Source organism: Accipiter gentilis, chromosome 5, assembly GCF_929443795.1.
Source record: "Accipiter gentilis chromosome 5, bAccGen1.1, whole genome shotgun sequence".
NCBI classification, from domain to species: domain Eukaryota; kingdom Metazoa; phylum Chordata; class Aves; order Accipitriformes; family Accipitridae; genus Astur; species Astur gentilis.
Window position 1 is genome coordinate 23,724,823 of NC_064884.1, and position 12,719 is coordinate 23,737,541.

Genomic DNA, 12,719 nt, shown 5'->3' on the forward strand with positions numbered 1-12,719 from the left:
TTGAGCATTTGGAGCTCTGACTCAATCCACACCTTAGGGTTTTCATTACCTTTCTTTAATTTTGCAGTAATAGTCTTTGTCTACCTGTCAGGCATCAGACAAGGGCAGGTCATGCTGAAAGAAGGTAAAACTATATCTAGGTGTGATGACAAGGCAGATGCAGGCAGTGGCCTCACTGAAAAGACAGTCTCACCATACCCGAGAAAGGTGAGCAAAGCAGGTTTGGGGATGCTAACCAGGGTCAGCCAGTACTCTAGATTGCCAGATGAGTATATAGTGATAAGGCAGCTCCAAGGTGAAGGAAGGGAGGAAGTAGAGTCTGAGTTAGGATTAGGGTCAGTAGAGTGCTTGGCCAGGATGGACTTGACTGCAGAGTGGCTGTAACAGTTCAGGCAGGGGACAGAGGCAAGAGCTGGCTAAAACAAGGTGAGGCTTCTTCCAGCTTTTTGTTGAAGAGCTGTCCTCAAGGCTGGTTGAGGTTTCCCAAACAGTGCTCTCAACAGCTGAAATGGTATCAGAGAACTGGCCCCAAGCACAGGCAGCCAAACTCCTGGTGGGGGCGGTGGTCTTGGTCTGAATACCGCTTCCATGCAGTTCTGCAAGGCTCTCGGATACTAAAATAATAAGGAACACATTAATAGTTTAAATGGATAGACTTTCTGTAGAGATAATTATTAAATTGAATTCAGAACAGTTTAGTTACTGTGCTAAAACTGTTAGATTTCAGGCAAGGCCAAAGATATAAAAATTATGCAAGGCTTCCTTCCAACTCTCCTGCTCTTTTCCTTGGCATTCTTTCACTAATATCAGTAGAACTACACAAGGAGATTATTGTTCTGATTTGACTTACCATGGAAGCTATGTTTCTGTTGCTTTCAGCTGAAAGGAGGAGCAGGGTAAATTAAAGGCTTTGAAAACATGAAAGGTATGAAAATTTTCTCACCTCAGAGCTTGTATTAGAAATTGATATGTTGGCAAACATTGCTGTGACCATATGCTATGGGTAGTGGATAAATACTTGTTTTAAAGAACGTTCTGTCTGACAGAATTTGGCAGTGTGCTACATTGCAGTAGTGTCCTATTTGAATGAAACAGTAGTGTATATATATGATTTTCAGAGAAGCTATTTTATAATGATCAGTATTGGAATGGTATTTTGAAAATAGGACAGGAAATATATTAAAGCAGTGTAAAAAATATACTTTCTGCACTGACAAGCAAAAAAAATACTTTCCTGCACAGGTGTTGCACAGGTCAGCTGTGTAAAGTTTTCTTTAAGGGTCCTTATAAGATAGCAGTGTATTTTATTGTAAGTGGGATGTGGCGGAGGGCAAAGGAAAGTAGTATAAGTAAGGACACTTGACATACAGGCTATTGTTTACCTGTTCACCACTGAATAAGTTGGCTAAAGAGAAAAGAGAAGTAATGAGAAAAGATGAAATATTTGCATTCCTGAAGAAACTCAGGTGAGTGTGAACCTTGTCCCAGCTCTGCTGTGTAATGGCATATAGGTAAATCAACCTATATAAATGCCTTCCAATATGTGGTAGTATTTGGGTACAAGTTTGTATAAAAGTTTTGTTTGTTTATTATTCATTGAATAATAGAAAGTATAATGTTGTTACAGCTGCTTGCACAAAAGTCAATAATCAAAACCAGCCATTTGTCTTCCATTGTGCTGTATATCTCTGGGGTGATCAAGTGGGTCAGTTCTTGAGTCCTGACTGAAACACATTTCCGTGTTGTGGGGCATCAAAATTTGATGGTCTGCCTTTTGTTTTTTGAGGGACTATATTCAAAGGGTGCAGAGGTAATGAATGGCCTGTCAGCCCTGGCCTTTTTTTTTTGGGAAAATGGCCAAAGGATTCAGGGCTAAAGATGTGCCTGTGATAGATATCAGTGTGCTTAGTAAAGACCTGTAGTGAATAGCTTTGAAACTTTATTTGTGCTATCTTCTTCCTGTACTGATTTGGCATTGCAATTTCTGATGTTCCTTAGATTCTTATGGTGTTTTACAGGATTTCTTCACTTGCTCTTTAAGGTCGCTGTGTCTTCCTGCTCAGACTAATGTTGCTGTCATGCTGGCAGTAGCAACAGCATCTGCCATGGAAAATAGGAGGTGAATATAGGTTTACTTGGTATATTTGGTGGTACTATCAGTACCCAGTAGCAGCAGTCCCCTTTTTTTACACTGCTCCTGTTACAACTCTCATGATGGTACTACAAATTGGAACTGCTTTAGCTTTATTCTTGAAAAGGGATTTTTTGGAATAGGAGAAGCATGAAGATGGCTCAAGGCCATGTTTTCTTCTCCGGTTTTGCTTTTATTCATGGGTCAAGTGCAGCTTGTTTGGACAACAGTTTTGCGTTGGCATAATACTGGCAGCTTCTCTTTCAATGTAACCATGCATTCATATGTGCTTGCCACAAAAGCAGATGGTATGTGGTGGTCTTTGTTCTGTGTTCATAGTCTGCTGTGCTGAATAAAATAATTGTATATGAAAGCACAATATCTACTTTTTTCTCATAAATCAAGATCAGTTTTCAGTCCTTTTTATCCTTGGGTTTTTACAAAAACCTACCTGCTGATTAAGTCAGCATCTGTCTGTTTTCTGGGAATTTAACCAGAAGTTATATTTCCTCTTCTTTTTGTCTAGTGTATAGTTGCACTTTAGTTTCTCTCTAAATTCTCCCATGATGTAAAATGCATTGGGGGAAAAAAAACCAAAACAAAACACACCCCACACCCCCCCCCCAAACCAGCCGGGGTAAAATGTGTGTGCTTTGATAACAGCTAATGTGTTAATACCTTCCAGGACAATGTGTACCTATACAGTTGGACAAGCAACAAATGAGAAAAATATTTTAGAACCTAGCTGACAGATGCTAACTCTGTTCTATCTTTGTCTCTTTCTTGTTAAAAAACAGATGCTTGAATAGTTTTGGAAGGTATTTAGAGAGCTATGATATGATATGTCTTCTGCTGATAATTCCCTGCTGAATGAACAGTTATTGTTCTTTGGTATGCTCCATGAAGGCTTTTAATAATATCTTACAGTGGCTCGAGCTACCTTTAAAACATTCTTGTCCTTTGAATGACCTTATGTTGCGATAGTATGTAATAACAGTCTTCAGAACATTCAATAGAAACAGAGTAGACCACCTGTGTGCTGCTTTGAGAAGAAAAACAATAATCCCTATACATTTTTAGAGTCAATCTTTTTAGCTCTGAAAAGGTTTTGGATGTAAGCTCCAGCTTTTCCATCCACTGACTTCAGGATAATTCAGTCACCTTCAGTGTTTCAGGACAACCAGGACCTGAGAGCCTCAGGATCTCTCCTCCTGGGCTCTAGGTGTGGAATGTGGATCAACAAAAGCAAGTCTTTGAAGAGCATAAAAATATTTACAAATGTGGAAAGAAGAGATGAGTGGTGCAAGGAGAAGGTGGTGCACTAGTTTCAGTGCTGATAACTTTTTTAAGGTGATTTATTTAGATATGTAGCTGTGCTGGTATGAGTGAAGTATCTACCTCCTTTCAGTTCAGTAAACTTTATTAAGTATCCCCTGCTTTTGAATATAACTGAGCTATTGAGGGATTATCTCTGTTTAAAAATAACTCTTACAAGCATGAGTAAGCATTCCTGCCCCTGGCAAGTGTAGATAAGGGTTTTTTCTCTGTACAGTATGCTTTCTGCATTTTTAACAATGCCCTTTAAAGACAGATGGTGACTCTGTTCTTACTTGAAATTCATTATTTATTACAGTGTTTTTTACTCTTTTGGAGATGAAATTCTTTCTCAAAGATATTTCAGTGTTAAGATCTATGTTGTTAGTAATCTATTCTAGGTGCATAAAACAGTGAAAAACATAGGATACCCTTCATGGTTTCCAGTGGTTTTGGAAAATTCCATGGGTTTTTGTAATACTGGCATTACTGACCCATACTAGATGTTCTCCCTTCATGGATAGACATGGCACAACTGTGAGAGTCAGTCATGGAGATTAGAATGAAAACCCACTACTTTGCATTGCTTCTTTGTTAATTGTGTAGTTGTTAATGGATGTGCCTTAAACCTTAGAGTGACAAGTTTTGTTGGCCATGGAACACCAGGGATGAAAAAAGGAAGATGGAAATCAACTGAGAACATGGTAGGCAAAGGGTGAGGAAGATCAACACAAAGAAATTTAATTCAGAATGATTATTCCTTAAAAGAGATACCAAGGCATTCTTTGCTGAAGAAAATGCAGAGTAGAAGAGTAGAGGGGAAGTAGGGAAGATGGATAGCGCTAGGGACGAGTGAAGAGAAAGGGACAGTAGCATTGACTGTGTAAAGGAAGAGTAAAATACAATAGCAAAGGAAAGATGACAGTAGCTAAGGCTGGTGAGAGGTTTCTACGTATGTCATCAATACCTGTACAGTTGACCAGTCTCTTTGGGATCCAGTGCCTGCAACCTGTGTGCATGCTGGCTCTGTGGCCCTTCCTCTAGCTCTCCAAATTGTCTTCAGCTGCAGTTCTAGAGATGAGTGATGGAAATGATTCTGCTCTCTAACCATGTTATCATATTTCCATCTGCCTAGCTCAAAATAAAAGGCTTTTCAAATGTTTTCAGGATTGCAGTTTTCCAGACACTCAACCACCTATTCCCAACTGCTATAATGTTTACAAAGCAAAGCTCTTATTGCTTCCGCCCACGTAAAGGAAGCAGTGATGGGACAGAGATTCATCCCTAGATGACAATGTTTTTTGATTCCAAAACAAACTTTAAAAAAAATATTTTTAAAACAAAAAAGGACACGTTCTTCTCTGCAGTTTTTACTGTGTTGGTTTGAAAACTTTTCTCAGATACTATATTAAAACCAAATCTGACATTTTGTCCTAGCAGTCTCTCAAGTTACCGTAAAAAGTTCGTGTGCTACTTTTGTGTATAACAAGGCCAGGTTCTTTAATTTTATTTGCCTTCCTACTAAATGTTGGGTTCCCATATTCTTTCTTAATTGCACCTTTTTCTCAGTTTTTGCTTTCTCTTTTGAGGGGAAGAATGTGGGGGAGAGAGAGAACAGGTAAGATTTTCTCCTTTTGTTTAAAAAGACAGACTAAATCTTGAAGGCATTAGGTGTTAGGTTGACAGTGTGGTAGTAGCTAGAGATTTGAGTCTGGTGCTTGCAGCAGGATGCTGCAGGGTTCTAATGAGGTTCTTGATAGTAAACCTTAAACTACATGTGCAGCTACTTGTCTTTATATAGATTAAAAAAATAATAATCTTTACACAGCAGACTGCAGCATCCCAAACCTGAGCTACCTGAATGTAAAATAGTTCAGGTAATATTAGTAACCTACTGTTACAGCAAGGTCCCATACAGCAAGAAGCAAAGTAAATTAGTCCACATTTGGGCTGCAGCAGTGTGGTGACTTTCTGTAACTGGGTGACCTTTAAAGCTAAGCTAGCTTGATTATTCCTCGTCATCTGTAGAGCTGATAATCTTAAAGCCTTTCCACTAATTATAGGTCAACTACTAGTGTAACATCTCTTGCTGTGCCTAGTCAGGACTACTGCTGCTGTTGGCCAGTATTAGTTGCTCCACACTGTTCCAACTGAACATTTGTGCCATTTGTGTGGGTAATACCCATATGACTGAAGTCATTCAGGCTCAAGATAAAGCTTTGATTCAAAGCCTTAAACACTAAGCTGCAATTGCGTGGTATAGTCCACTAGATTAGAGCTGGCTGTCCCAGAACATTGTCAAATGCTTTACCTCTAAGCTTACCATTTATGTGAAGGTTCTTAAGTGTTAAAGAAAGAAAGAGGAAAAAAAACGGGGGGGGGGGGGGGGGGCGTAGCTTTAGTATTTTGCAGTAAAATGTTTTTTAAGACTAAAATTTAAGCTAGTGGGACTAATGTTAAGAAAGCAAAGGCTTGAATGTAATGAGTCGATAGAATTTCCCAGATCTTCATTTATTACAGATGGGCATAGTACACCAGGTAAGGACCTGGACCATGTTTTCCCTTGTGTATATACAAGACATTTGAGAGCAGAGCTGGTTTGTAGTAGAGACACAGAGAGCATTTGTAGTGTGCTGTGTTTTGTGATGCTATGAGCTTTCCAGAGTATTGCTTGCAGGAAACACAAGTTGTGTTATTGCATCAAGTAGCATTACCATTTTGTAGTATTTCCTACCCAAAAGAACATTCGTATGCCTCAGTGAACATAATCCTTTCATGTTTTTGCTTGTTGGCATTAATTATGTTCATGGAAGTGTAAAACTGAAAATCTGGAATAAAATACAAAACTGATTTTGTAACATTTGGTGCCAAAGTCTCAGGAACTAATTGTGAGAACTTTAGTGAAGATTTACCAATTTTAGTTGGGAAGTACTATAACACTATCACTTTGGAGGGGGTTTTATTTAGATTTAATTTTTACATTAATTTGGTGTCACAATTAAATTTGTGGTTTCTAAACCTGCATTATTTACACTGAAGCTCCTTAAGGGAATATTAATAGTGCCTTTAGTGGCACTGCAATGTGCTTTTGTTACAAGGATGCCTTAGGTGGTCTGAGTCCCATAGGTCATGTAGCTATTTGAAGATATGGGAATAAAGCTCTTGCAGATAGAGTAGGTGTGGGTTTTGTCTGTTTTAAAGCATGTTTGTGGTTACATGTCAGAGGACATTCTACTCTCTGATCTTAGTAGCAGGGGCTGGTGGGAGTAGAGAAGCAATATATTGCCACCCTGAAAAAAATTGTTCTCAAGTTGGCTTTTTAAAAACAAATTAATCAATTTGTAATTTCCAAATAATATGGAAGTTAAAGGGATAATAACAGGTTTTGCTCTCTCCACTGATTTTGCTGGGCTTTGACATCTTGCATCTCATGTGCTACCTACCTAGCTGTGCACGTGCTCTTATCTAGTTGGTATTTCATATGGAAGACTTCAAAAGTCCATAACAATTTACATGGAAGATAATACTATTGATACTGATTTAACATAAAATGTTATTGATACTGTACATGTTAGTATGCTATTTAAAAAAAGAAAAGGCAAGTACAGAGCTCTGCAGTTATAGTCATTCTTGACAGCTGTGTTAATGGAGACTTGCACCTTTCTGTCAGTTGTAGTGTATCTGGGTGCATTGATAATACCAGATTTTTTTTTTCTCATTCTCTTATTTTCTTTCTTTCCCTGGCAATTCAAAGATACAGTTGAACTTTAAAAGTACTTATTTCTCTGTTAGACATTATTGAATCATCTAAGATTCTAGACTTGCTTGGTTCAGAATTCGAGGCCAAAGCTTCATCAGGTCCAGTCTATAATTCCATTTTTTCATGAATGCTGTGTGTGTAAAATTTTTTATATTGATTAATATGGTTTATGATAATTTTCAGTTCAGAAATCCAGGATAATACCTGAATTTCAATGCTATGCATTCCAGAAATTGTGTGCTTACTGGCTTTACTAACTGCTTAGTGAACAAAATTGTATAGTGAACTGTATATTTGTTAAAAACAACACAAACAGTTTTTATTTACTCAAGTGCTCACAGACTTCAAAAAAGTAAGCTTGAGAAATAATTAGGTGCATTTTAAAATGGGGTGAATTTTTGCTACATCACAACATGATTCAGGCATCACACACAAAGACTGACTCAGCAGCTTTTGCTGATTGGGGAGGAGGAAAAAAGGCAGAGACTTTGTGTAGGCATGTACGTAAAGTTATTGAAGTATTGCTTGAAAGCAATTTTTTCTCAGAAAATGATGACCGTAAAGGTGATGTACATTCTCTCCTACCCATACTTCCTCAAATACTTCTGAATAAGAAACTCTGCATTATTACAGTGCTATCTCTTTCAGGACTTTTGGCAAACTACCTTATTACATTCTACACTTGAATAGCATAGCCATCACAAGTGCCTTGTTGGCTTTCCTGGACTCTTTAATTACTCTGTATGCATTGATAATATATACACTTTTCCTTAAGAGTTTATGGACCAAATCCAGTACTTCATGAGATTAAAAGGAATCTTTCCCTGTATTTGAGTAGGCATTAGGTCTTGCCCTAAAATGCTGGGCAAGGACAATAAGGTCTTGTTTGATAACTTTAATGCATTCAGAATCCAAAATAAACATGGCCATAGTTTCTGGTCAGTGTAATACACTGTGGTCAGTCTAGCGTGACATCCCACAGTTGCTTACCATGGTATGGACCAACATCTAGTATGAACTGGATACTAGGAAGTGGGAAAAGGTTTTCCTGCCTAAGAAAATTATAGGTATCACTTAAGAGCCATGCCTTCTGTTTGTAGTCTGTGGTCAATGGCAAAAGCTTTGTTCATCTTAGACCAAACTAGGAGAAATGAAGAAGTGGAGCAAAGAGTTTTCTATAAAATTGATATATGAGTAACCATAAACATCTTTGTTTGTGAGAAACAACTATATCATCACGTCTACATTAAATTACTTGATAAGAAATGAAATACACAGGCCTAGCCTTGAGAATATTCATGTTCATGCAGCAATAATTAATTGCAAACAACATAACTACTTGTGTGAGTGAAAACTGTGAAAGCAGTGAAATCAGCCTCCTAATCTGCATGTTTATCAATTTCAGTACAATTGTATAACAGTATAGAGAAAATAAGGGCTTTCAAACCATCAGTGGTCATTTAAGATTACTTTCTTTTCCTTCCTGTCCCACAGGTGCTCTGTGTCTGCATGTTAACGACAATCCTAGGATGTATATTTGGCCTGAAGCCTAGCTGTTCAAAAGATGGTAACTAATATGCCTTTTATTTAGTAATATTTCTAAGGAATTCCTTTTTGTTTTTTTCTTTTTGTAAATTAATTTTGATATTATCAGAATACCACCCTTTCTTACTGTAGGAAGTGGATTGGATGCATTGCTTGAAGCAGTTTCAGTTAGAGGGGAATGAAAACACGGGGAAATAAATGTCAGGTGTACTCAGTACTTGTGTGTACTCACTTGAGAGGTAAACTGATCCTGGCACTCAGTGTCTGGTCTGGCAGCTTCCATATATCCCAACTGTCACTGTGGTGATGTCACACGGCTGGCTTTTCTCAGTTCACTATAAAAAAAACCCAACAATTTCTATTTCATGTTGTCCTGGAACATTTGTTTTTCATCTTTTCCAGTCAATTATGGGCAAAAAAAAAAGTTATTTTTTTTACTGGTTAGAATTGTAGCCTGAAAATGTTCCTTGTGGAATTCCTCAGGCTGTTTTCTGTCCTGAAAAATATGTGGGTTTTTTCAATGGTGAAGTTTCTTCAGGTAGAAGGTTATGAAAGATATTTTAAGAAATCAAGCTTCACTTTGGGAGCAACTATTTAGAATACTTTCAAAGTTGCTCTGTTTAATAAACAGGCCTACAATGATTTTTAACTAAAATTCAGATTATTAATTTCCCAGTAGAATCTGTTTAGTTTTTTTCTCATTTTATTACAGCTTTGCAGTATTGGCTCATTATCTCATTTTCCTAATATCACACACATCAAGATTCTTGATAAGAGGAGCCAAATGATGAAGGATTTACCTCACTCCCTTCTGGTGATTGCACAGGATGAAACAGACTGACCAACTACTTACGTGTTGTTACAGCTTCATGTCACCAGTTTCATGTCGTTGTTTTTTTTTTTCTCCAGGCAGCTCCAGTCTAGTGGAAGAATGCTGTGCCTTTTTTTAACATTAAAACTGAACAAAAATTAAGCCAGTGAGCAGTACACTCAAGTTTGTATCTCCTGTGTCTGGTTTGGAACAGCCATTCCTGTGTCTTGAGATAGTACCTTAACCATGGTACAGCAGGATGCTGGACTGAGGCTTCTTCAGTTCCACTGATTTGTATGAAGACAATCACTCAAACAGGGCATGAACATGGGAGAGTTGCAAGCATAGCTAATGCAGTCTAAATTCTAATTAATGTTTAATTATTTATAGAAAGTGGAACATTGTCAGATGTGAAGATGAAGATTAGTGTTCTCTGCAAGTGTTTCACTGTTTAGGGCGCCCTTATTGAAAACCCAGGTTCAGATTTCCTGCGACAGATCTTCCATATTCTAAATGACTGTACTCTTATCTTCTGGTGATACAGAAAGGCAAGGACAGTCACAACTAGAATTGTAGTCTTTTGTTTCACTTGTTCTGCCAATAACGAAACACTCTGTCCTGCTAAAACAGAACAGAACTCTTTGTTGAATACGATGAAAAAATATTTTTGCTCAATAAGAGAAAATATACATTTAGTTGGATCAAGACTTTCCTTTGCCTTTGGCTGTCACTGGTTTTGCAGCCATCCTGTAAGTTGTGGAATGACCAGCTCTGTCGTTCCACATACTGACCTTATTCATTTCTGCTGCATGTTGACTGATTTGGGCTCAGCCACTGACATCTAACACTATCCAATATTACAGTGAAAACCTGCAAAGGTCGTTGCTTTGAAAGGACCTTTGGAAGCTGCCGTTGTGATAGAGATTGTGTCAAGCTTGGAAACTGCTGCTTAGATTACCAGGAAACATGTATACAACCAGGTAAGGATGGAAAAAAGCTGTGGGGCAAACTCTTCTATTCTGTGACGTGGGACAGCTCAGCATGTGTGAGTACTGTTGTGGTCGGCTGGCTGTTACCCCTGACTTTTCAGATAGGCTGCGAGCGCAAAGGAGTGCTGCTGAACAACAGGGTGGTTCTGATGCCAGTGGTCTCCCCCATTTTGTGCTCCCTCCATTGCAACCATGGGTGGAGTTGCAGTGATGATGATGGTACTGGGGACTCATGCGGAAACATCAGGGCTCTGGTGCAGCTGTTGCACACAAAGCAAGCTTGTATTTCACCCAGCTGGACTACGTAAGAACTGACATAGCTGGTAGGCTGACTTTCCCATAGCTCCTCTGGGGAGAGAGGCTGTGAGGGACTGTGCTGCTGCACTCCCCCTTGGGAAAGAGGAGGAACAACTGCAACTCAGTCTCAGCCAGCCTTTTGTGCTTTGTCTGGGGGTGAGAGAACAGTGATCTGCATTGTCCCTGGCATCAGGGACAACTCCTACATTCTCAGGCAAACCAGGAATAGGAGTGCATTCTGCATACTGTATCTCTCTGTCATCACCAGTGTGAAAAAGTAGGACAGAGCAACTCTGAATGCTGCTGTTTCTCCTTACCCACCTACTCCGGCCCTCTGCCTTGTTACTCCCCAGCTTGAGTGTGAAGCAAGGGTCATGTGCTGGCCTTTGGGACAAGGCAGGATGGCAAAACAGATTTTGCTGGTGGAGCATGATTATGAAGTGAGAAGCAGGTCTTGTGATTTGCCGGAAAGCAAAGGTCAGATAGGCAAAAGTGTGAAAAGTACCGTGGAGAAATTTTACAGGGAAATATGTTAGTGCAGGTAGTAACATTAAGGACAGAACTTGACTGTTTTCTCTAAATTAGTTTTGCCTTAATGCTTCATATGTAGCATTCTTTTCAGTTAACTGTTTTTCTTCTCACTCCTCTTCATGTGTATCTGTAAAGTTTATCAATGTAGTCTCACACTGAAATTAAAAATTCTAATGTTGACTTTTAAAACCAAATTATTAGACTAAGCTTAGGTCCCTGCTTCAACTGACTGTTATTGAAAGATCCTCTAAATTGCATAAATCTCTTTGCTTATGGAATAGTTGCATGGGATTTACCCTCCACTTCGTTTCATTATACCACTCTGCCTCAGTTTAAGGAATACTTTAAAAACAAACTGGAGAGTCTGTCTTAGCACTAAGAATGGGAATTCATTGCTTGGTGTTATTTTTTTTTTTTTTTAGTTAGTCTTAACATCAGTGGAGTATCAAATTCTAACTTCTAAATAGTATCATATAACTAGAACCATAATAGATTCTTCTATCTCTCTCAGAAGTGAAGATCTACTGACATTGGTAGAGTTACTGAAGTTCAGTATTCCTGACAGTGACATTAACCTCCTGAGAATGCTTTTAGGGATTTATAATTGCTAGTCATGTATGAAGATGGCTGACTGTCCTCTAATCAAACATTTAGATTTGGCTTCCATGTCTCTGACACCTTCCCTTAAGTATTCACTCAGTTGGTAAACTCATTCACATTTATCCTCATTGACCTCAAAGGATCTACTTGTGTAGATCATTATCAGTTGATCACAAAATGATCATCTTCAAATGATGCAATGTATTGGAATATTCCATTCAGAAAATCAATATGATTCAGGGAAAAAAATCTCTTACTAAATTCAGCAGTGAAGCTGAAGTCAGTAGGTCTTCCTGTGAGCTTATGTATATGGTCTCAAATAGTGGCAGAGTGATACCTATGCCTCGGGTGCTGAAAGACACTGGAGTGCCTGATGGTGTCTAGTAAAATCCACTGTGACTTCAATGCAAATCAGAGTAAGTTACTGCTGCTCAGTGTTTTCTAGGCATTCCAAAGTCAGACTCAAATGTGGAGTTTTTCTTTATAGTATGTGGGTTTAATCTGGTAAATGCATAAATTACCATATTTAAGGAGGTCTGTAAAAAGGATTCTTTCTGATCTGTGATATTTATAATAATATGCTGCAAAATTGTATTCAGATGGCTATGTACTTGGATTATTTAGCCATGGGTGTTTCTATTTTCCAAAGTGCCAAAGCTTGCAATATTATACATGCATGAAATACCTCAGGACTGTTTTTCAGTGAGTACACATTTGAGACAGAATGAGATTCAGTTTATT

The 12,719-nt window shown here is 38.4% G+C and overlaps 2 protein-coding genes across 4 annotated transcripts in view; both read left to right on the forward strand.

Moving 5' to 3' along the window:
• The window catches only part of RPS12 (ribosomal protein S12), a 511,578-nt gene that overhangs the window by 9,267 nt on the left and 489,592 nt on the right, over positions 1 to 12,719 (forward strand). The window lies entirely within an intron of this gene.
• The window catches only part of ENPP1 (ectonucleotide pyrophosphatase/phosphodiesterase 1), a 59,064-nt gene that overhangs the window by 9,236 nt on the left and 37,109 nt on the right, over positions 1 to 12,719 (forward strand). For 2 of the 3 annotated variants that reach the window (XM_049801466.1, XM_049801467.1), the window contains 2 exons: positions 8,700 to 8,772; positions 10,425 to 10,541. In XM_049801466.1, coding sequence (XP_049657423.1) covers positions 8,700 to 8,772; positions 10,425 to 10,541 — 190 coding nt within the window. Of the gene's footprint in view, positions 1 to 8,699; positions 8,773 to 9,659; positions 9,728 to 10,424; positions 10,542 to 12,719 lie in introns of all 3 variants that reach the window. The other variant, XM_049801468.1, reaches the window with a different exon arrangement.